This window comes from Falco peregrinus, chromosome 2 (assembly GCF_023634155.1).
Source record: "Falco peregrinus isolate bFalPer1 chromosome 2, bFalPer1.pri, whole genome shotgun sequence".
In the NCBI taxonomy this organism is placed as follows: Eukaryota; Metazoa; Chordata; class Aves; order Falconiformes; family Falconidae; genus Falco; species Falco peregrinus.
In genome coordinates, this window is record NC_073722.1 from 48,534,526 (window position 1) to 48,558,309 (window position 23,784).

Sequence of the window (23,784 nt, forward strand, 5' to 3'; positions counted from 1 at the left end):
CAGCCAAGACAATAAATTACTTTTGGTTGACAAAAATAGAGTGGCTGAGCTTCACAAAAAGCCATAGGGAAGAACTGAACTGTTAAATTTTTGAGGCTGACTTCCTTGAGAGGTGTTTTGGAGTTTTTTTGAGTTTTTTTTTGTTTCCTGTGGGACACTGAAGAAAATGTTGACTATAAGATGCTCTTCTAAATATTTCCGATTTTACAAACGCTTTACACAAAAGTGTGCGAATACACTTTCTCTGATTTCAGTTAGATCACATCGATGGGAAAAATATTACATCATTTCATACCCATTGTTCCTTTGCTTAGTAAAGAAGCCAAGAGAAATAGAAAACCTCCTGCCAGAATACATACACTGGTAGCTTGCAGAGCTAATAATACCATTGTGAATGCTGTACTGAAGCATTTGGAGCTTGAGCCACAATGCATTTGTTTTTCAAATGTTGTGAAATAGCTACTAACTTTGGCAGCTATTCAGGACATTTCCACCCACTTCCAGCTGGTGGTTTGGTACATACAGATTTTTCATAATTGCTGCATTGTAATTTGCACACTTCCATATGTTTTGTACCTCTGTTAGCCACAATTTCAACTGTTTTCCGCTAGGCGACAATAGATACCTGTGCAGTTAACTTATTTCCCCCCCACCCCTTTTCTGTAACCCCTCCTGTTTTATTTCTTTTCCTGAATGAACCATCTGTAAGTCACAGTAGAACCATTCAGTGCCTAAAATCTAAATACAGTTCTGAGAAGCAAACTTTCACTCTGTTTTACAGGCCCCAAATCTGATTTTTAAGGGGGTCGGTTTACTACTGGCCTTACATATTCATCATAGAATATTTTACTGACTTCTGTTTTCCAGTCACAAAAAAAAAAAAAAAGTTTGCACTTTCCTGTGTTAATTATAAGCATAGTTATTGTTGCTGGGTAGCTGCTGGCTCTCTGCACTGCAATTAGCCAGAATCTCTCTCCTCTAAGTACATTACTGTCGATCATTGCTTCATGCTCAGTACTGGAGGAGACTCCACAGTGTTTTTATATCTGATGGGCACTACTGATGTGCAGAAATACAACTAGGGAAACTATAATGATGTTAACTGCTCTGCATCTGTGCATGATGTGTGACAGCAGACATTTTCTATTCCTGCACTGAATAACAAAACCATATGAGTGCTCAAATGTTGAAGACACTTGTGAACTAAATTCATTGTAGACTTATGAACATACAGATCAATTTGGTTTTAAAATTCTGTTCCTTTCAAAGCTAGAGATTTTACTCTTTCCAGACATTTCCTGATTATTCCCAAGTGTCCCTTTCTTCCCAACTGTTGTACTGGTTCTTATTAGTTGTCTGTTCAAGGACATTGGATATAAAAGGACTGTGGTCTTTTTAAAGTAAACAATCAATGCCTGAAAAAGGTGGTGTGAATTACAAAAACTGTATTCTCCTCTGAGTGTTTTTTTCTCTATTAGATCAGTGTGCTGTTGGAACCTTCCTCCACCAAGCTGCTTTTGACTGTAGACAACAGATTTAACATAGATCAATCTAACCTCTGAGCAGAAGAGGTGATAGCTCTTAGGTGGAAGCTGCCCAGATGTTCCTAAGTTGTCAGTTTGCCAGCACCTGTAAAATTGTACCCATGCCTGTAATATTTTTAAGAGCCTGGCTTCACAGAGAAATGAGATATCCACCATTGACTCATCTTTTGGTCCTTCATTTCTTTCCTCAGTAATTTTTGTAGTCATTGGCAGTCTGGTCAACGTTGACTCAGTTAAGTTTCTAGAACAAGAAGTGCTTACAGCCCCTGAAGATTCTTGTTAGCTAGACAGCAGCTGGGCAGCTGTGCCTGTGCTTGCCTTTTTCTTCTGTCAATGAACAGCAGCCTTTAATTAGCCTAATCAGGACCCACAGAGCCTGGGACTCACTGTAACATTAGCCATCTTTTTCCTGGCCCCCAGTAGGTAGGAACCCTGGGAAACAGGTCAAGGTATTATTGGAAGGTAAATAATGGACGTGATGGGGGGCTGAGGTTACAACAGTTCAGGGAATACACAGGCACTGGAAATTAGGCTTCATTTGTCCTGCTAGTAACAGAATTGCTTGTTCTCTCTTGTATTGCAGTCCACTAAAATCTACTATTACAGTAGTTTTGGGTCAGCATATATTTAATAAAACAACTGATGTAACACAAACATTTGAAATAGAGAAATACATCTTGCATCCTCAATATTCTGTGTTCAACCCTACCGAACATGATATTGGTGAGTATTTTTGTTCTTTTATTTTCTGTTTACGCAACTTAGTTTCAAGTTTAGTTGCTCTGTCAAAAACTGCCTTCATAGTGGAAAAATCGTAGATATTAGGAGAGGCTTTCAAATGCAGAGGATTCTGTTTTACTGGAGTTATAACAGCATCTGAAAGCTAGACAAATTCAGATGAGAAATAAATTGCAAATTTAAAATAATTATGATAATTAGCCTTTGGAGCAATTTACCTAGAAGTATGGCAGATTCATCATCACTTCAAGTCTTTGTGCAATTAGGTATTTTTTAAACTGAACCAGAAACTGTGGGCTTGATGCAGGAATTGCTTGGTAAAATTCTATTGTCTGTATTGTATAGAGGATCTGACTAGATTAATATAATAACCCCATCTGCTCTAAAAATCCATGTTACTAAGAATCATTTTTCACGCTGAGACAGATTTAAAAATCAGCTGTCTTATCAGTCAAAAGTTAAATGCCCTTCTGATTGACCTTCTATTAGAATGACAATGGAACAGCAACTCACTTCATATTTTCTGATCCACTCTTGCAGAAGGTGGCACATCCCCCAGGGTATCACGCTGTGTGAGCACTTTGTCTATGAGACTATTTAACAGCCTGGTATCAGGGATATTTCAGGTCAGGCATGTTCTGGCTTTTTAGCTCCCAGATGGTGAATATTTTCCACTTTGTAGCAAAAAGCATTCAGATTCTGTGTTGGTAGGATGTCACAGCATACTGGGAGACAAGCTGGATTTGGGGTATTACTTTGCTCTGAAATATTCTGGTGTAAACCACTGTTGGCACTTTGAGATCTCCTAACTTTTTTAATTACTCTGAAATTCAGCGTGCCTTGCTGACGTGCAGTGTCCAAATCTAGGGTCAGGTGAACTAGGGGTGCCTAAGACGAGCCCAACTGCAAAAACAAACAAAAAGGTAGAAATGGGGGAAAGATATGGGGACGTGTTCTGCCCTGTCAGTGGTTTCTACTGAAGCAGCAGAAGTGTTATTTCCTGCTGAAAATGCTTTTCTAAAGGAAACAAACTACCATATGAACATTTTCTGGGAAGTTTGGGGGATTCAGAAAAAGGCAAAATTGGTGGGGAAGAGGAAGAAGGCAAAGAAGAGCAAGCTGCTGAGTGTTGAAGTGGTTTGTGTAGGCTTCTCAGCCTGTGAGATACTATTCACATGTTCCACAAAGGCCAAAAATTATAGTTGGTAGATAAAAAAGACTATTCAGTGGGATCTCTTACTTTCTACACAGCTGTGCTCAGAAAACCTGGAGCTTCTAAAAGCTGTGATGTGAAGCTTTAATAGATGTGTTCACATCACATCAGCTCTGTCTTTGAGCAGTGTGCCCAAACCCAACATGCTGCCCTTGTTACTCCAAGTGCAAAGTCCCCTCTGTTGCTCTACAGCCAAACACAGGGGGTTTGCTATAGGGGAACCAACATTTCTTCTACTTTTGACATCTTTTTTCAGTACCAAGCTTATGATACTACACAGCTCTGTATTTACACTGTTTTCAGCCCCATGAGGGGGTAGTAAAGGTTGTGTAATTCTTTGTAGCTTTCAGAAGCTTGGTTTTGAAATATCCCGTTTTGGGGGTTTTTATTCCTTAATTTTCAAGATCCTGAATTTTGCTGAACTCAGTGATGAGAGAACACAAAATACACCAACACTTGCAGTAATTAATTTTTTAAATCAAATTGGAATTAGGCAGCTGGCCAGAATTTCAGAAGCAGTGAGCACTTGCACATCCCACTTATTACAGCTGAAAGTTGTGGATATGTCACTGTTATTTAACTTTAAGGTGGGAGGAGACATATGTATTTTCTACCTCCCTCCTTCTCTACAGAGGCAGTGAAGCAAAATCTGCTCAGTGAGTGCAGCATAAAATAAATATTCCCACAAGGGGTGTAGCTGACTGTTTCAGCCTTCAATTTGCTGTGAAATCAGGTACTGTTGAGATGAGTCTGTCTGTCTTTGATTGAAATAACTTAATTAAGAGAGGCTTAGGGGATAATTAAAGTTGTATCTGAGACCCATTGCTGCCAATCCCATCAAAGAAAGGGAGCAGTTGCTTTATTCCTCCTGTATTTTCTTTCTGCAGCTTTGATTAAGCTGAAGAAGAATGGCCAACGTTGTGCAGTCAAGTCCCAGTTTGTTCAGCCCATCTGCTTGCCAGAAAGTGACACTGTTTTCCCTGATCAGTTCAAATGTCAGATTTCTGGATGGGGACACAAGCATGAAAGTGAGTAAAATGAGAGTTGGTGTCTGCAGAAAAAAAAATGATGATGACTAAAACATAATGTTCATGTATATGTTATACAACTGATAATTTGGTAAAACATTTTCCAAGGGACTTCTGGTGGCATTCTTTTTACCTGCCTTTAGATGTGTACAACATGTACAACTGAAATAGTCATCCTGAACGTCCTTTATAGTCCTTGGAATGTGGAGTGTGGTTCCCTTGACCAAATGTGTGTGTCTATTTTAGGCTGAGATGAGCTATGAGCTAGCTAGGTCTCTGTGGACTGGGAGGGGAGCAAGTAGCTTAGTTATAGGTGCCAACAACTTAACACTTAGTCGAGTGAATCCCACCCCTGATTTCTCAAGGTAGATATCAACGACTGCAAAACAAACACAATCAACTTACTAATCTGTGATGGAGGAGATAGATCTTTACCTTCGCCAGCAAGAAACTTTGGAATCATCTACAGGAGACAGACTTTTAGCTAAGAAATGTTTACATCCAGCTTGAGAAACGTGGAAAATCCATCCCATCCTTTCAGATGAGGATTTTCAGGATTATGAGGATTGGCTATGCTTTGATGTGGAGACAGCAGAGACCTATGTAGATAGATGAACAGGATGGGGGAGCTGGCTGTCTCATTTCAGTAAGAGATTCAGTATGAGCAAACCTTGTCCTGGTCTAAATGTGTAGTCTAAAGGCAAAAAGAGGTAATGGAGCTTTTGATAAGTTGATGATTTAATATCGCATCTGGAAAAAGGAGAGGACAGGAGTGTGGGGGGACTGTTCCTGAACCTCTAGGAAAGGAGAGAACCCAAAGTGGCTCAATGTCTGGACATGGCACACTGTTATTTTAAAGGGCATGGAGTCTGACTGGAAGTTATCTGATCACTAGAAAAAATATTGTTTTTTAAAGAGATCCACAACACTAATGTGACTGAGAGGTGTTAAATATGTTTATATGTAGTATTGTGCATTGTGTTTCCATGTTATGCTCTTTGCATTCTAAAAAAACTACTTTCTTCTGTGCATTTTTTTTAAAGACATATCTGGTTATTCAAATGTCCTGCAAGAAGCACTGATTCCAATTATTCCTGAGGAGAAGTGCAGAAGCCCTGAAATTTATGGAACAGAAATCACTGAAAATATGTTCTGTGCTGGCTACTTCGATAGCAAATCTGATGCTTGTCAGGTAATGTTGTGAGTCATCTCTAGGCAAAGAATCTAACTGTATATTATTGCCAGGAATGTTACAGTGTTGCAGTGCTTACTTTTGACATTACAGTGTTCCTAAAGAAAAGAAACATTCTTTAAAAAAAAAATAAACTTATGTGACTGCACTGTTTACTTCCACCTTCATTTTTAAATCTGTTCAATGTCAATTAAGTTCTACAGAAGGGCAAAACACCTCCAGGGTGTTATATTCCCCCTACCTTCAAAAAGGTGGTTGCGATGCACTGGAGGGTGAGTTGCTTTAGCAGCTGCCTGAGCTTGCAGTGTGATGGCAACTGTTAGCTGGCCAGCTGGCAGGGGTGCGCTGGCAGGCCAGCCACCAGGTACCGGTGTGGAGCCAAATCCCCGAGCTGCTGCCTCTTGCCTGAATGGAAGTAGGTATACCTGGCTAGGAGGTGGGGAGCAGTGCTGAGGTTTGGAGGAGGAAGGAGCTGAGGTTAGTGTAGTGGATGGGATTTAATGGTGTAGAATATCAGTCAAATGTTTCATGACTTCTGTCCTTCGCCTTCGTGGAATGACCTCATCATGCTCTTAATACTTTGCATCTCTTTTTGAATTATGTCACACCTTGGCTCTGAATAAGGATGCAGATTGTTGTGGTGGTAGATAAGACTATTTTTTAAGTGTAGCATCAGATTATTCCTTACATAAACCTTCAGATTTTATCTTCTGTTCAGTTGTAAGGAGGAGGGTCATGTCTATTAGCATAAATTTGGGAACAGGCAGAACATAGCTAATAGTTGACAGTGAGAGTAAGTAAAGCAAAAAAAAAAAAAAAAAGTATACTGCGTGCCAGAACCCCTATAGTGATCATAAAAATGTCTGAAGAAAGGTGTGAAGAATGAAATGGCAGCAGCCAGCAGTGGCTCAGCGCTTCCAGGCCAGGGCTGAGAACTGATTGTAGTTGTTGGCTGCAACTGTTGGTACTGGCCAGAGAACTAGAAACTACCTCGTTTGCTCAGTTTTCCTTGCCTTATCCAGGAAGCACAAATCCAAGACACAGCATTATAGCAGATTCTTACTCCCTGCCATGGAAAAACAGTTGATCAGGAATGACAGAAAGAAAGGAGAACGTGGGGGGAAGGAAAGTGGAGCTGCAGAAAGACAAGTGGTCAGGAGAGAGTTGCAAAGACTGAAAAACAGTGATTTAGAGTTACCGAAGTTGTGGAAAAACAGTGCTTATGACATGAAATCATTATTAGTGAATCAATATTTATTTTTTTTTCCTGTTGGTGGACTTGTAGCGTGGTCTAAGGAGAAATTGTGTAGATCTCTTAATGTCACAACAAAAGTAGAAGACCTTTGAGTTTTCTTCACGTATGCTTAGGAAATCAAACTATAAACCATCTGTTATGTACAAAAATATTTCAATACCAAGAAATGCCAAGCAGAAAATGTGTTCTGCTTGATTATTTTTTAAAGATTTTATTGGACACTTTTGGTTTTTTTCATCAGTGCACTGATACCAAAATTGTAATCAATGAGATGAGTTGTGGAGAAATAAGCAAGGTTCTGAGAAGTAAATTGATCTCAGATGCAAGACTTAATTCGATGTTCCTCATTTATTATAGAAAGCTTCTAGTATAAAGGCAACACAATTTTCCTACTTATTTTGCTCTCTGGTGATTTTCTTTTTAAATAGGAAAAAATATATTTCTCCTTAGTCTCAAGTAACTGGAGTGGTGTCTTCTTTTACTAAGTCATTTTCATCTCTTTAGAAAGTCAGTCTAAGAGTAATAATAATAAAAAAACCCTTTCCTGAATGCTTGCAAGCTTTTAATAAGTAGAAGTGTTCCAAATTCATCCTTGCTGTAGTGTGTCATCAAACATTAATTTGGTCTTATTTTCGGTTTATGATTTTAATGACAAGGTAAATGCTCAGTAGCATCGAATTCAAAGGATGTAAAACCCCCATATGCCACATAAAATTATAGCATCCCACGGTCACATGGAAAAGTGTGTATGTATGCAACACCCTTCTTCTGAAACCTTACATGATCTCTGACAGTTGCAATAAACTGCGTTGAGAAACTGTCCAAATATTCTCTGCCTTACATAACCCATCCATGCAGTGTCCATATCACTAGGTAGCGTAAGCGTCAAAGACTTGCTGACTCCCATTGAAGGTGACCCAAATTAACTGTGCTCTTCAGTAGGTGTCTGAATCGAAAAGAATTTCAGCTTTTTAAAGAAAATCTGATATTTTGATACTTCTGTTCAGTGTGGAATTAAAAAATCCACCACTACTATATTAGAGATGCGTATGACTGAAAAACCCATTCTTATAATGAAACTTCAGTAGACCACTGCTTCCGAATTATTTTTTTCAGTTTAAATCTCACATGAAAATATTCTTAATTTAAGACTTTCCAAAACTGATCCTTTTTTTGGACTGCTTTCTATCAAATGAGATAATCTTTGCTTACTTTTAACACAGGGAGATTCTGGTGGACCTCTGGCCTGTGAGAAAAAAGAAATCTCTTACCTCTATGGAGTTATCAGCTGGGGAGATGGCTGTGGGAGAGTCAACAAACCTGGAGTATATACACGAGTGACAAACTATGTAAACTGGATTAATGAGAAAATAGCACCTCGAAAAACATTGAACAGTTAGATACGCTACCATTTGAAGCAGGGTTCAGGAGTCTTTTGGTTTCATTAAAGTGGCATAAATATTTTATTATATGCTAGTATGAAAACTGTCATGGTATTCCTTAGCAATTCCAAACCAGACCACCAAAAGTAGGCCTACTCCATCTGATGTCAGCATCCTTGACCTAGAACTTTAGGGCTGTGGACTGCTCAATATACAAGACTGTCTCTTTGGCTTAATAAAAAAAAACCATGTCCAAGAGTGCACCAAAATCTACAACTGTTTGCCTGCTTGGTAGATTACATAAAAAGTGATTTGAATGTGTTTATGCAGCTTCTGGTGGAGCTGTCATCCCTCAGCCCAACCTGTAACAACATTGTCCTTGTATTCTCAGATGAGATAAATAAACAGGAGGAGCACAAAAACTGAAATCCCTCCCCAGCCCAGCAAGTGATCTCTTGAAGTTGATTGAGAGAAACCAACAGAGCAATGAATGCAGGTGAAGCTGCTCCTCAGCTAACTGCAACAAATCAGTTCTGGGGAAAAAAACAGAGGGTTAGGTTTTGATTCAGCTGAACATGTAAGTATATTTTCATGTTCCACTGACATAAAGGCAGGAACATGCCTCTGAGCTCTGCTGAATCTGGTGTGCAATTTTCCAGCAGGGTAATGCAACACCTCCTGAGAGTACAAAGATTCCTGCTGAAAAATGTTGGAAGTCAGAGCACTTGATTTCAGGCCGATGCAGTTAGGACATTTTGCAGACTGTGAGCTGCTCCTCACGCTGAAGACAGCAGCGGAAACACTTCACCTTGATGATAAGTGCCTAAGTATTTCTTAAATTTGACAGTGTTTTGAAGATGTCTTAGATTTTGTACTAACAAGTTGTTCAACTATTTAGATAATTCAGAAAGGAGGTTTCTCTTAATGGATTTTTAAACTGGATGGCTGGGGAAGCAGCCTGACATTTTCCTTGGGGATTTGGTGATATCATAAACCACAGGCTTTGCTGTCATGGTCTATGGAATGTGAATAATCAAAGAAATTATTACAATATATAGCCATTTAGAGGCTGTGGACTCAGCTGTGCTAGCAAAAGAGGCAGCAAATGATTCAAGAAAAAAAAAATAATCTGATGAAGAACAGAAAATTACTACTTTTTTTTTTTTTAATACAGGGAACCTTTAGCCATGTCAGATGTACACGTTTGGAGATGTTGATGTGAAATGTATTTCTTCTCTGATAGCAAACATTTTTCAATTGTTTTAAGTGTTTTCAATTGTCTTAAGTGTTTCAAGCAAAGCTGTGCTTTAAGATATGAAATTTTAAAGTGGCACCTAGATACTCAGATATGTGTTTTGTTTTGTAGTACTGGCAGTGGGTTTCTTAGCTGTGGTGAATGATTTCTGCAGTTAAAAGAAACTTTGTAAGGAAAAATAATCAAAACCTGAATTTGCATAAGTACAAATGTGTAACAATGCTAATCTAGATAAATGATGTAAGCTGTTTAATAAAAATGTTTACGCTCTGTTTCTTGGACTTGGACTGTTATGTATAAAGTTACAAATAAATCTTTGAATCCCTCTGGAGGTTGTTCAACAGGTTGAGAACTGGCAGGAAAATGAAGTAACACTTCTCTGTGCTGGAACGCATCTGAAAAGCTCTGCATAAGGATCAGTTTCAGCTGGTGGTGCTCCCAGTTCTGTGCAAGTGTCGCACAGATTTCCAGTAGACAGATGTAAAAGTTTGGATATGATTTTCAGCTGTGAATACTGTGAATACTAAGATCAAAGTCTTTAGTTTGTTTTTCTGAAGTACTAAACGCTAGCTTGAAAGATTGAGATCCACCTCTGGGGTCTTGATTCCAAAACAAGCTGAAAAGTCTTGTTTGGTTTTGCCTTCCTGGACATTTGCAGGACGAGTCTGGCTTGTTAACTCCATGAAATGAATGCAACTGTGTAACAAGACTAACTGTACCTGCTGCTGAAAGACAAGTACCAAATCAGCATGAAGGAACTATTCACTCTTCTTTGGGAGGGAATCATTTGGAACAGGTTTCCACACAAAGCTTATGCCATTCTGAACGTCCATATCTGTTCTGTGACTACAGTTTCACTTTGAAATTAATATCCATCCACACTGTGCATACTTTTGATCTGGCAGTTTTGTGTTATATATGTTCTCCCAGTCTTGTCTTGTTGTAAAGAAAGTGGCTGTTTGATAGGAAAGGTGTTAGACTGGTGTTTCTGACAATTTGTGTAGAGCTTTTTAGCTGTCCTGTTTTCAAAATCCACGCTGCTTATATCAGTATATAGCAACACCAACACAATCAATAAAACATTTTCTTAATATATTGAGTGCTCACAAGTGAAACAGTGTCAAAGGTCTAAATGACAAATCTTCAGTTGATACTGCCATTCTTTGCATGCATCAAAATTAATTTGTGGCTTTCAAAGCAGCCTGTTTGTCCACTGTTACTGCATTGATTTGATGGAACTAAATTTCATCACTTGAGCATCTGCTGTACGGTGACTAGCACTGTGTTAAACCCACAAACCCAGACGACGGGTGGCAAGGAAATGTCCAGGTTAAGTGAGGGGTCCTTGCCTGTCCTTTCACACCCCTGACATTGGTCACATCCCTATGGGGCACTCCAGCACCTTTTGTCTTTCTGTTGAGCATTACCTCATGGAAACTCGTCCTCCATGTTTTTCTCCTCCCTTCAAGTGCTGATCACTTCGGTTAAAATAAAAATCCACCTTAAATTTACTGGTGAAATTTTATCTGATATTTTTCTTAACATTTCTACTGGAGTTGAATTAGAATGCAAAGCCAGTTGAACAAACACATTCCAAATTCATTATGAAACACACTTAAAGAAGGTTTTATTAAATTATATGTTATTCCATGCAAACTGACCGATTCAAAGGAAGGAAATAAATGCAAACATCTAAAAAAACCCTTCTATTATGCTATTGAAAGAAAAATGTGCTGTGGTGCTGTTTAAAAAAAGCTAAAGAACTAATTACCATCAAATAAGATGCAGTAGGAATATTTTTAGAATAATGGACTCTAATTAGTCCATTGCTCGTTGAAATAAATCTGAGGACATCATTAGCACATCTTATTGTATTAATTGTAGCTGCTCTGGGTTTGGTATAAGTGGGTTGTTATCTTGTGACAGTTGCATTGCAAATAATAATAATAATAATATAAAACCGAGAGTATTTTTATCTGGGGTAGTTGGCTGTATGTCTTCTGGGAGCCAAGGGGAGCAGTAATTACACCTTTTGAAAGAGAAATTTGGGCGTTGCAAGGAAGCCGCTGGTGCGGGGGAGGGGGTGTTCCTGCCCGCCAGGCCCCGCTCCGCGGAGAGGGCACAGCGAGTCCGGCCCGGGCTTTCCCGCCGCCCCCGGGCGCAGCGCTGCCGCGGCGGTCAGCTGCAAAGGCCGGAGCCGGATCGGGGCGGGGGGCGGCGCTCGGCACCCCGCCGGGGTCGCGGCCGGAGGCAGACCCGGTGGGGCGCTGTGCCTCGACTTGCGTCTCCCGCTGCCGAAACCCTGGAGACAAAATAATTAACACAAAAATAAATAAATAAAAATACCCCAAACGCCCCAGTAAAATACATGAATAAAGGAGGAGTGCAAAGCCCCCCGTGGCCCCTCAGCCGGCAGCCGCCCCGGGCCGCGCCCGGTGGGGCAGGGGGCGCTGGGGAGGGCCGGGCGGCGCTGGCCGCTCGCCCGCGGCGCTGCCTGTGCCTGCGCGGGGACCTAATAAAGCTATTTTGAAAGTGACCCCTCGGCCAGAGCGCGGGGAGGGAGCAGCGAGCCGGGCGCAGCTGTCCGGAATCATGACTGAAGATGACGGATTCCGTGGTGGTGGAGGGTCACGTCAAGTTGAGAGATGGAAAAAAGGTCCCCGCTCCTGGCGCCCCTTCGGCCCGGCCCCGCGGCGGGCAGGGGCCGGGGGTCCCCGACCGACACCCCCCTCCCCAGGAGGGAAGAGAGCCCGCTCTTCCCTCCTCCGGCCCTGGCTAACCCTCTCCTTTTGCCTCTCGTTGCAGTGGAAGAGTAGGTGGCTGGTGCTGCGCAAGCCCTCCCCGGTGGCAGGTAAGAGGGGGCCCGTCCCATGGGGGGCGGCAGCTGCGGGGGCGTCCCTCCGGCCACCCGGCGGTGGGGGGACAGGGTTTGGGGCCCCGGGGCAGGGACTTTACTAGGGCTCCCCTGGAGACTAGCTGCCGCCGGAGATCGCCCTCGGCGGGACGCTCCTTGAGCCGTCGCTGCTCTTTCCATTTTCTTTTTTTTTTTTTTTTTTTTTTTTAACTTTTTTAAATCGGGGGAGCGGGCTGTAAATTATGTGGCAACGAACCAGGCGGCCTAATATAGGAGACGGCTGCTGCCTGAGCCCCCCGAGCGTAATGAGGGCGGAGGCGAGGGGAGAGCGCGGAGCGGAGCTGCGGCGTCTGCTCACGCCGGGGGCAGCTCTTCCCTCAGCGAGGCCGCGGGCGGGCGCGGACCCACCGCCCCCTCAGCGGCTGGCGGGAGCCTTGGGCCCGTGCCCCCGCGTAACGCCCGCCCTCGGTTTTTGAGTAGCTTCGTGTCAGGCGCTGACTAAAACCAAGGGGAAAGGTGACTCTTCAAGGCACAGCTAGTTGGCTCTGGCTTCCATTTAAAATGCATTTTTTTTTTAATATATATATTTTAAATTGTTAGTATTTCTTCACGGTGATTGTTGGCTGTAAGAAAAGCTGGTGTTACAAGCTCAGTACTTATTTTTGATCAGTGTTTTGACATAAAATATCACTTCAATTTAAAAATAAAACGACATTTTGAATTAAAAAAAAAATCATTTCCATGCATCTGAAGGGGAAATTGAAAATGTAATTCAGAGTGATGGTTCTACTGCTGGAGAGGGAAAAGTAGGTTTCAGGTTTCCCCATCTATTCCTAACAGGGAAAACATTTGGGCCTAAAAGTATCTCTCTGCTGGGCAAAATGGTGCCTACTCTCAGAAAATGTGAATCTGCATAGCTGCAGAATGGATTATGGCATTTTTTCTACGTTGTTGCTGATAGATTGAAGGTTTCTTACTAATTGAAGCTCCTCAGACCTAACCCTTTGTTACCCGAGTTAGTTAGGTGTTGGCGTCTTAAATGCCTGTGCCTGGGCTGAATCTGTTAAACTGGGCGTGAACAGGTGTCTGTTCATCCTAGAGCTAGTGTCCAGACTTGTGAATGCAGGCCTGGATTTCTAACGTAAGACAGGTTTGAAGGGGCAAGGTGAGGGAGCTTGCTTTGAAAACTTACTGACTGATAATGTAGCTTACTCCTCAAAAATAGCACTTTTAATGTTGCTAAATTAGTCAGGTTTACCAGTGAAAGTGCCCAGTGATTTACTTTCCTTGGCCTGTCTGCCCTGTCTGTTCTTTCTTCAGATGCACAATTGTATTGCAGAATGCTTAAATATTGTAGTTGCAGCTGTTTTTGCTAACAGGTGCACAAAAACAATTGGGAGTCCACGCAAAGCTCTGCTTTAGTTAGCAGACGGTTCAGTCTTTCAGTCATTTTTCACCTCTTTGGAGTTTTGCCAGTTTTTTGCCCAGCTGAGAGCCACAGGGCACCTCGCCAGGGCTCTGAGCACCACACCCCGACATTCATAAAATGGTGCATAAGGGGGCTTTCTCCTTTGTGGTATGTAGGTCAGCCTAAGCGGTGGATCTTGCAGCTTTGATATTGACCATTAATTTCATTTAATGCTGAGTGCTGTGTAGTAAGATGGGAACCTGGAGGAAGAGGCGTGCTCTTGTTATAAACGCAAAAGGTGGGAGAGGGCTCTCCCCTTTTCCTTGTCTTTTGGGTTTGCTTGTGAAATTTGGTTTTCCCTTGGGACCCTGGCACTTGAATTACTTTCTTCTATTGCATAGTTACTGTGCAACAAGCACCTCTAGGCAGGTTTTAAAAACAAATGGTGATGCAAGCAAAATTAAAAAAAAAAAAAAAGAAAAGGTGTGGCACATAATGATTATTTAGCAATGGCTACTGTGTAACATCTAACTAGGAAACCTGAGCTGACGCTAACAATTTGGCAGTGCAGTCTGCTCGCCATTTAGTAGTTGAGTAATCTACGAACTACTGTAAGAATTTCATTTGTGGTTCAGTATGTTCTAATGGCACTATAGATGACAATAGCTGCTCCGTCTTTAGTGTTTGTAATGTGAACAGCTATCATAGTGTAACTTCTAATGCTCAGAATTAATGAGTCAGTCCCTTCCAGACTTGGGAGAGTATCTGAAAAACTACCAGATTTTTTAAAAGTAGAACAAGGAAAACTGTTTACTTACGTCCTTATTTCTGAGCCTGCAGACTACCCTTGAAACATGCCTTCAGTGTTTGCTCCTTGAAAACAAGGACTGCAAACTACCTGGGTGAAGGGTGGGAAAAGGAAACAGTTTTTACATTGACTTGATCAGACTGACCCTGCACCTTTGTATTGAAGCAGAGTACTGAGAAATGTGTTGTGTTCTATGTTCTGCCTCATCATCTCTGACAGTTTTGCTTCTTTTAGACTGTTTGCTCATGCTGGTGTACAAAGATAAATCTGAACGAGCAAAAGGGCATAAGGAGAGGAGCAGCATGACCTTAGAAGACATCTGTGGCTTGGATCCTGGGCTCTCCTATGAGGGCTTAAATCACACGCTTGCAATCATCTGTCTCTCTCAAGTTGTGATGCTGGGATTTGACAACAAGGAAACAATGTATGCGTGGGATGTTCGAATCCGCTACAGTTTGGGGGAAGGTAACCTTTGTCTTCTCACACTTTTTTTTTTTTTTTTTTAATTTTTCTTTTTTCTTCTGGGGGGAAAAAAGGCAAAGAAAAGCATAGCTAAAATGCAAATAACACAGTACATTTAAGGAAAAGCCTGTCACTCGTTTGAGAATGAAGAGACTGGTCTTCCCCTTAGATCTTAAAGCAGGTGTCCCTTATGATAGGTTTTGATTACAGTACTGCCCAGTATTGCTGGCTAACTATGAGACCTCTTAAGTCAGTTTTTTGTTTTGCCACTGAAGGCATGTAGCTTTGAAGCAATGTGATCAGACTTATACTTCTGGTCCTGCAATTTACTTGGGGATTTTGACAACATGATTCAGAGGGAGCCTGAATTAAGAGAAGCAGTGTCCTGAGTAGAACTTGGGTAGTTCAGTCCCAGTTTTCTGAGCTGCCTACTAGGTGTTGCATTGATAATGCTTATTGCTGCTAGTGTCCCTATTCAGGAAGAGGTATCTTGCAATAAGGAGTGTCATCAGACACAGTCTTTACAGCTAACTTCAGTCTTATGCATCCTTTTATTTTATTTTCTTGGTTAGTAGCTCTAAAAGGTACAGTGGTGAACAAAGAGTGATAATACTGGTAATCCATAGTATCTGTCTTATGTTTGTTTAGTCATAACTAGGGAAGGAGGGTAACTGTGTGGGAGACACACACTAGCCATCCTAATCATTTGTTCAATATGCTTTGCCATCTGTTGCATTTGTGGACTTGTTCCTTTGCAGTACATATGTAGATGGCCTGGGAATTTATAGTAATGAATTGTAGACGTATCAGAAGAGAGAGGTATGGATGTACCACTTGGAGCTACCAAATATGAAACTTTACATAAGGGGAAAGGTTAGAGGGGGTTTCTGAACAATGTAGGCATGAGTAGCTGGAGTAGTTGGTACACTTTGATGTAGCTGTATTGTGTTCCAGTTTTATTTCTTGACTAGGTTTGGGATCTATTTACAGCATAGACTTGTCCTAAAACCTGGAGGAGAATTTGAATTTGACAGGGTGGGTCCAGTTTTCATAATCTGGCACTGAGGCAGTGCTCTGGGGTGGAGAGACTGTTTAATTTCAGTCTGGGTGTGAGGGTTATGGTTGTCGTAGGAGGAAATGATGAGCAATGAAAAGATTTTCTTTTAAAAAAAAAAGAAAGCTCTGAGTGGAGTAGGAATAGAGCCTATTGGATGATCATATGTGCAGCTATGGAGTAAAGATGGAGTGGGTAAGAATGTGTGTGAAGGTGAAGAAATGAAAAAAAAAATTGTAATTAGTTGAACTGGCAATAATTTGTAGAATGTTAATTGCAAAAAAGCTTAGGGGAAGGAGGATAGACCAGAGTATAGAAATTTATTTCAGGATTTTGGCTTCTTTCTACTAACAAAACTTGCACTGAAAGCTAAATTAAAATAACTCCAGTTTGAGTAGACAGAAAAGAAATAGAAAAGAGTGCAGACTTAGATGAAGACAGGATGGTGACTTTGTTTTTTCTTAAAGCATAGTAAGGGATTCTTTGTGTGCCTTGGAAGTAAGGTGACTGGATGATAAAAATAGATTATGGACAGATGACCTCAGAGTCTGGGAAGCAAAAAAAAAAAAAAAAAGAGTTGATGCTGTACTTGAGTGAGGACCAGAGAATGGAGGCATTTATTTGCACTGGAGTTCCCAGTGCTTTCTCCATTTTTAGCAGGTGAGGTGGATGTGATTCCTGGAATAAAAGAACCCAGATTAGATAAAAACAGGGGAATTGAGTGAGCTGAGGTATAGGTTAGGTGTGAGAAGAGTGCTTGAGCCCAGTACTCATTCTGAGGAAGTTAGCATACTGCAGGTCAGTAAGTAGCTGTGAGAGGAAGAGATTAGCTAAAGGAAATGAGGACCTTAAATAGTACCTTTCGTTCATAGGTATATTCAGCTCTGTATCTTATTAATTTATTTTTTTTCAGAATAGAAGTAGATGGCTAGGGAGAATTTTGGAAAAAAAAATAAATATCCCAGTTTACCAGGAAAGCAGCTTATGGCAAAAGTTTCATGTCCAGATCTGGTTTTTCCTCTACTTTGGCTTTGTTCAGATTTGGATGTGCTGTTTTTTTAACAGTGATCTAGAATTTGAACTGCAGCTTTGTTTTTGGCAGCTGTTGTAATTTGCAACTGATTGTGTGAAGAGTGTGCTCCATTCCTCATTTATGAGGCAGAAAGAACCCTGATGCTTCTGGTCCCATGGTTTAATTGCCAGGAAAGTACCGAGCAGAGTTAATTGGGCAGAGCAGTCCAAATGGTATTAAAGATTTCTCATTGAAAGCTTTTCATCAAGTTGGTTTTGGTATCTTTTTTCATAGTTTATGTTTAAGCAGGTTGTGTAACAGCTGCGTGCCCAGAAGGGGACATTGTGTGACTATTGATTTGCTCCCTAGCAGGGACTACTGGCAAAGCTGTAAGTAGAGCTGTAGTTAGTTAGATCTATCTCTGTCTCCTTGCACATTTCACTCGAATGACTTTGTGGCTAATTCTGCTGGAGCCTAGGGACTTACAAACACACGTCATAGGTGAGGAGTTAGACTTACAGCTAAGATGGTAACTAAGAATATAGCAAGTATTTAGAAGAGAAGCAAGACTCAGACCTAGATGAAATTCATGATGCTTGAAGAAGCTTATGCAAGAAACTGGGAAGTGTGCTCCTAAGAAGTGAGACCATGAGGAAGCTAGCCTGTAGATTTCACAGGCAGGTAGCTGCTTGTATAATCTTTGATGGATAACCAAAAGCTAAATCTATGTGCTCCTGGATAAATGTTCCACTGAAAACCTCTGACTGGAAATGTAACAGTCCTGATGCTTCCCTGTGCCAAGGCAGACTCTTTTTTTTTTTCTTTTTTTTTTTTTTTTTTCTTTTTTTTTGGTATGTGTCTAATGACAAAATGAAAGAAACTAGAGGAGTAGTGGAGGTCAACAGTTGTTTGAGAACGAGGTGCTTGCTCACTTAAGTTGCTCCCTTTTGAGACACTGTGAGATCTGAGCCCTTGAAGTGCTCCCAATAGCTTATTATTCAAAATGCAGCAGCTTTGGAGGAGAAGATGGGAGACCAGCTTAGAACAGCTGCTACTTCAGGTAAGGACCCTTGCAAACCTGTAGATTTTGTAAATTTGAATGAGATAGGTGTTTCCTTTTTTCCTTCCACCCTTTTTAAAGCTTATGCTGTGAGATACAAAGAATTAAGTGAACATCTAAGCATGTTTATTACCTATGAATCACTTAATTTCCTAGTCATTTTAAAAGTCTGAGCATCTGCCATCGCTAACTCCCAAAAGATTCACAAAGGTGGGAAAATGTAGTTTTCCCCATTTTACTGCTAGGGAAAGAGTAAAGCAGTTTATTGAAGGTTACAGATGAGTCAGTAACAGCTCTGGTTAGAACTTGTCCGGTACTTTGAGCCTTGGCTTTTGGGCTCCTTGGGCACTGGTGTGTTTGTGTGTGTGTGCGTGTGTGCACGCATGTAGGAAAGGAGAGGCACAGGCTGTTTAGAGGAGGAGACAGACAAATCAATGTAGTGATGCAAGGATGGAAAAGGTAACTGAAGCGTGGGCTGGATAACTGACTAATTTGAGGTAGGGAGTAGCCTGAAAGACTTAGTATAAATTAATATAATCTTACAACTTAATAATTTGTAGCATTAAGCCAAGATATGTTTTGTTTTCCAGTCCTAAACTGGCATAATAGAGTAATGAGCTTATAGCTACTTGCATGGGGTTGTGCAGGCACTACTGAAATCTTTATGTTAGAGCCTCGTGGTGTGGGCTGGGGCTGGTCCACATACCACAGCAGAACAGAATGACTTACGGAACATAAGTCATGGTACCTTATCTCTATTTTCTGTAGTAATTTTTTTTTCTTCCTTATCTGGTAGTTCATAGATTTCAAGTTTTTGTAGCACCTGGCACTAAACTAGAGAGTGGGCCTGCTACCCTGCATTTCTGCAATGACATTCTCGTCCTTGTAAAAGACCTTCCCCCTAGTGTCATGGGGCAGTGGAAGCTCTCAGATCTGCGTCGGTATGGAGCTGTCCCAAATGGATTCATCTTTGAAGGGGGGTACCAGGTGCGGCTTCTGTAAGTACAAATGGAACCTGTCTTGTAAAAGTTGTTTGAAAAGTTTTGTAGAAATGCAAATGCTAGCCTCAAAGTGGAGTTTGCAGAACCAGCTGTGCTGCTTTGTCATACAGGCAGCCTCATATCAGAGGGTCTGCTCTACTGAGTACATTTCTGCAGGCTTCAACCTTGGTGTTCAGTAAAAATTTGACTCTGTGGAGTCCTGACTAAACATTGTCCTGTGGCTCTCCAGAAGATGTTTAGCCAACTGTTGCTATTGGACTCAGAGCAAAAATAAGGTAATGAAATTTTATGGCTTGTGTCATGCAAGAGGTAAGGCAAAATGGTTCAATGTTCAGATTATTAAATTATGGTTATTGTTTGCAGAGGGAAAATGATATGAAGCTTTGACGTTACAGGTGGCATCGAGGCTCTTGTGTAAATGCTAATGTCTAAATCCCGTAGAGGACTTCTAACTCCTAAAAGATAGAAATTTCTGTCTGTTCCCTTCCCTGTTAGTAGCTTTGTTAATTTATAGGACCATGGGATTTGTGGGGTCAAAATGAGAGCAAGCAAGCTGAAGCTAGTTTCTGTAGCCTGGTAGCTTAGATAGACCTTTAGACAGGGAGAAGTTTCTTGTTCCAATGTTCAGTTTAGGACTTCTCCCATTCTCACTTCAGATAAAATGCAAAATACCCATGCAAGAGCTGAAAAGGAAAGTTAATTAATGGAGTGGTATAATATAATATACATCATTTAGAAAGGTTTTAACTTCAAAAGCAGAGTATGAAGCCATGCTGAATTGGTTATCTGTGAGTGCAAGTGGGCATGCAGATCACCAGTTCAGATGTGAAGTTGTTTGATTTGCATACTGAAATGTGACAATAATGGACTTCTTGAATTACCAAACTGAAAAAAATAGAAGGTTTCAGAGTTGATCCAAATCCAAAGATATTCTTCCTTGGGGCTTGTGAAAAAATTTGGTGAGGAAGGGGAAAGAAATTAACTGTTTTACTCTAGTGAGATATTTTTGTTTTGTCTGTTGAAAAGCACAGAGATGGTAAGTATGGACTCAACTATTATGTCCCAACTCCTAATTTAAGATGCTTGTCTCCAGTGTAGAAGATTCTGGTTCAAATCTTTCCCTGCCCAATGAAGAGGTTGGGGTTAACGAAGGGTTTCCACTGTCTGAAGGAATGAGTTATACGTATAGCCTGAGAAGAAACAAATCCATTTTCATTTAGGGATATTCTGTTTCAGTTAAAAAATGGTACAGGAACTGCAATGTGAGTGTCTTGTTTCTTAGTGGTGTGGTTTAGACTGAGTGCTAGATAATAGGTTATAGAGTATAGGGGGGAGTCAGCACAGTCATCTTTTACCCCTGTCTTGTAGATAGTGCACTTGATGCAGGCTAAACTTGAATCTGCAAGTTCGTGTAGGTCTGCTAACACCTGCAGTGTTGGTTTGAACAGGGCTTTTTCTATACAGAATAAAGCAATTGTTCATTTTTGTCACTGCAGGCAAGTACCACTTCAAATGCAAGCTGGGCTTCCACTAAATGTGTGCACTGCTATGCTATGCTGACATAATTTGGGTCTGTTTTTTGAATTGTTAACTGAAAATAGAAAACTTAAATTTGAATGAAACACTTCAGAATCAATACAGGGAGAAAATTTCCCAGAGTTGAACAACAGTGTGGGGTTTTTGTCTTTTAAAAAGCTGCTACACTTTCTGGAAAGCTTGTGTAGAGTATTAGTTTCTGAACTAATGAAATCTGAAATAATTGAACTATGGAAAACTTGTATTTAAAAAAAAAATACAGGGAGAAACCTGAATATAGCATCTCCAAAGGCACTCTTTTGAGGTCACCTAACTTCCAAGTATTCAGCATCAAGGCACTTCAGATGTAAGTGCCAAGAATGAAGGTCTGTTTCAGTAGGATCTAGTTAACATACTCAGTCCGAAATTATTGTGTTTAGTGAAACTTATCCGTTCTCTTCATATGCTTTTGTAATGAAATGGATCTATATTATCGACTATGTGCTGTTATGATCTGTATTTGTGACTGGAATGAAAAATATTAGATTATTAGTATATCACCCTGCATTTTCATGTATTGCTCATGTTATGTTGTTAAGGATGTATATTTCCCCAAATAAAATCAGACCAATAAGTAATATGAACTATTTTTATGTGATATAAAAATGTTCAGTAGCCCGTGTAGTGAAAATTATCACCTCAGTTTGTGCATTACACTTTCATTACCGTGTTTAGGGAATAACATTTTCAGTTGTTTTATTCTTAATTGAATTTTGTAGTAAATGCTAACATATGTTATAACATTACTAATACACTAGGAACTTCCATTTACTGTTAATTCATTTGAAAGAAAATTTTATGCTTTAATACATAGAGTATCACCAGTTCACAGTGATGCTCAAATTTTGAAAGCTAGCAAGTAAATGAACAAAAATATTAATCTGAAATAACTTTCTGTCAATTTTTGCTTAGTTGTTTGGTATTACAAATGAATGCTGTAATTTTATTTTGAAACATTAGTAGTGCTTTAGTATAGAGAATTTGTCGTAGTACTTGTGTTATTAAAGTGTTGAGACACTGCTGATCTGGTTATGCAGCATTGTTATAGAATGCTAATTAAGTTTCTACAATATAGTAAGAAGCTAATTTTTTAAGGAGATCGGAAAGAAACTTCCAGTTGGGATGTCCAAATGCTGAAATACCGCAGAATACTTGAGGTTGGGAGGGACTTTTGGAGGTTACCTTGTCCAAATCCCCTGCTCAAAGCAGGGCCAGCTACAGCAGATTGCCCAGGACCATATCCAATCAGGTTTTAAATATCTCCCAAGACAGAGCACTTCACAACCTCTGTGAGCAACTTCTTCCCTTATTCTGGTGTATCAGGTGCTCCTCCGGATTTTGTTTCTTCTGCAAACTTACTGAGGTTGCACCCTGTCCCACCGTGCAGGTCATTGATGAAGATGTTAAACAGCATTAGCCCCAAATCCTTGCATACACTAGTAGTGATTGGCCTCCAGCTGCACTTTGTGCTGCTGATCACAACCCTTTCAGCCTGGCAGTTCAGCCAGTTTTCAGTCCACCTCACTGTTCATTTGTCTAGTTTGTAGTAGATCAGTTTGTCAATTTATATATTATAGGACATGACTTTAGAAAGAATTTCAGCACCAAAGCAAACAATATCTACTTGCTTCATCCACCAAACTGGTTGTTTTACCAGACTACCAGATTGATAAGGCATTATTTCCCTTCCGTAAATCCATAATAACTACTTCCAGTCAGCACCTTGAAAATGGCTTCTAGGGTTATTTGCACCTTCCATAGTTTGTGGCTCCCTGAATCCTCCTCCTTGAAGACAGAAGTGACATCTGCTTTTTTGTTGGTGTGTGGGTTTTTTTGTGTGTGTGTTGTTTTTTTGTGTTTTTTTTTTTTTGCCAGACTTCAGGCATACTTTTCCACTTCCCAGTCTCCATGACCCTTCAAGGATAATAGAGAGTGTTCTTGTAATGACACTAACCAACTCCCTCAGCACCTGTGAATGCATTCCATAAGACCCTATGGGCCTGAATATGTTCTATTTGTTTAAATGTTCCTTAACGTGGTCCTATTCCACCAAGGGAAAGTTGTTGTTTTTCTAGACTTTTCCACAAGTATCAGGGGCCTGGGATTCCTGATGAGGGAATTGAATCTTGTCAGTAAAGACCAAGGTGAAGAAGACCTTGAGTACCTCAGTCTTTTTCACGTCCTTTGTCAAAAGGTCCACCATCTCATTCAGCAATAGGCTGAAGTTCTCCCTCGTTTTCCTTTTGCTGTTGATATACTTGCAGAAGCCCTTGTTGCCTTTCACGCCCCTCTCCAGTTCCAGGCAGAGTTAGGCTTTCCTAACCCCATTCCTGTGTGCTTGTATTCCTGTGTCTGTATTCCTCCCGCAACATCTTGGTAACCCTGCTTCTTGCCCTATGTATGCTTTCTTTTTATGTTTGAGTTTTGTATGGAGTCCCATGTTCACCCATGCAGGCTTTCCTGCCACATTTGCTTGGCTTGAACTTGCAGGAGGTGATCCTTGAAAATCAGCCAGCTTTCCTGGGTACGCTTCTCCCCAAGACTGTGTCGCATGGGTTTCTTCCAAGTAAACTCCTGAACAGGCCAAAGTCTGCTACTGCAGACTGATTTTAGGAAGTGGGAGTGAAGATCTAATGGGTCCCTAGGAAAGCAGTTAAAAAATCCTAAACCAGGTTCTTCTTTCACATGTGTGGCCTAACTGGAGAGAACACTCTAAAACATCACTAGAAAAGATGAAGTGGTGGTAGTGTTGCTCTTGCATGTCTTTTCTGGTTGCCATACTTCTGTGGCGTGGGAAACCCAGGTTCCTGGTCTCCTTCAGCCTGCAGGGCTTCAAATCTTTGGTTTCCTCCTGAGGAGTGGTTGGCACCCAAAGAAATAACAGTCTACTACAAGGCCTGAAAGTTGCCTCATTGTGTAACCAGGCATGCAAATGTCAATGGT

General features: G+C 40.8%; 2 protein-coding genes across 3 annotated transcripts in view; both read left to right on the forward strand.

Annotated features, from left to right (window-relative positions):
• The window catches only part of HGFAC (HGF activator), a 42,409-nt gene extending 32,530 nt beyond the window's left edge, over nt 1–9,879 (forward strand). Inside the window, exons 11-14 of one of the 2 annotated variants that reach the window (XM_027790825.2) lie at nt 2,128–2,267; nt 4,383–4,523; nt 5,567–5,723; nt 8,194–9,879. In XM_027790825.2, coding sequence (XP_027646626.1) covers nt 2,128–2,267; nt 4,383–4,523; nt 5,567–5,723; nt 8,194–8,311 — 556 coding nt within the window. In that variant the 3' untranslated portion in view covers nt 8,312–9,879. The remainder of the gene's footprint in view (nt 1–2,127; nt 2,268–4,382; nt 4,524–5,566; nt 5,724–8,193) is intronic. The other variant, XM_005229856.3, reaches the window with a different exon arrangement.
• A 1,984-nt stretch (nt 9,880–11,863) lies between these two features.
• DOK7 (docking protein 7) overlaps nt 11,864–23,784 on the forward strand; it is a 78,583-nt gene continuing 66,662 nt past the window's right edge. Inside the window, 5 exon segments of the mRNA XM_055794897.1 lie at nt 11,864–12,263; nt 12,413–12,458; nt 14,912–15,142; nt 19,062–19,240; nt 19,242–19,263. Of these exon segments, the coding sequence (XP_055650872.1) occupies nt 12,210–12,263; nt 12,413–12,458; nt 14,912–15,142; nt 19,062–19,240; nt 19,242–19,263 (532 nt within the window). The 5' untranslated portion in view covers nt 11,864–12,209.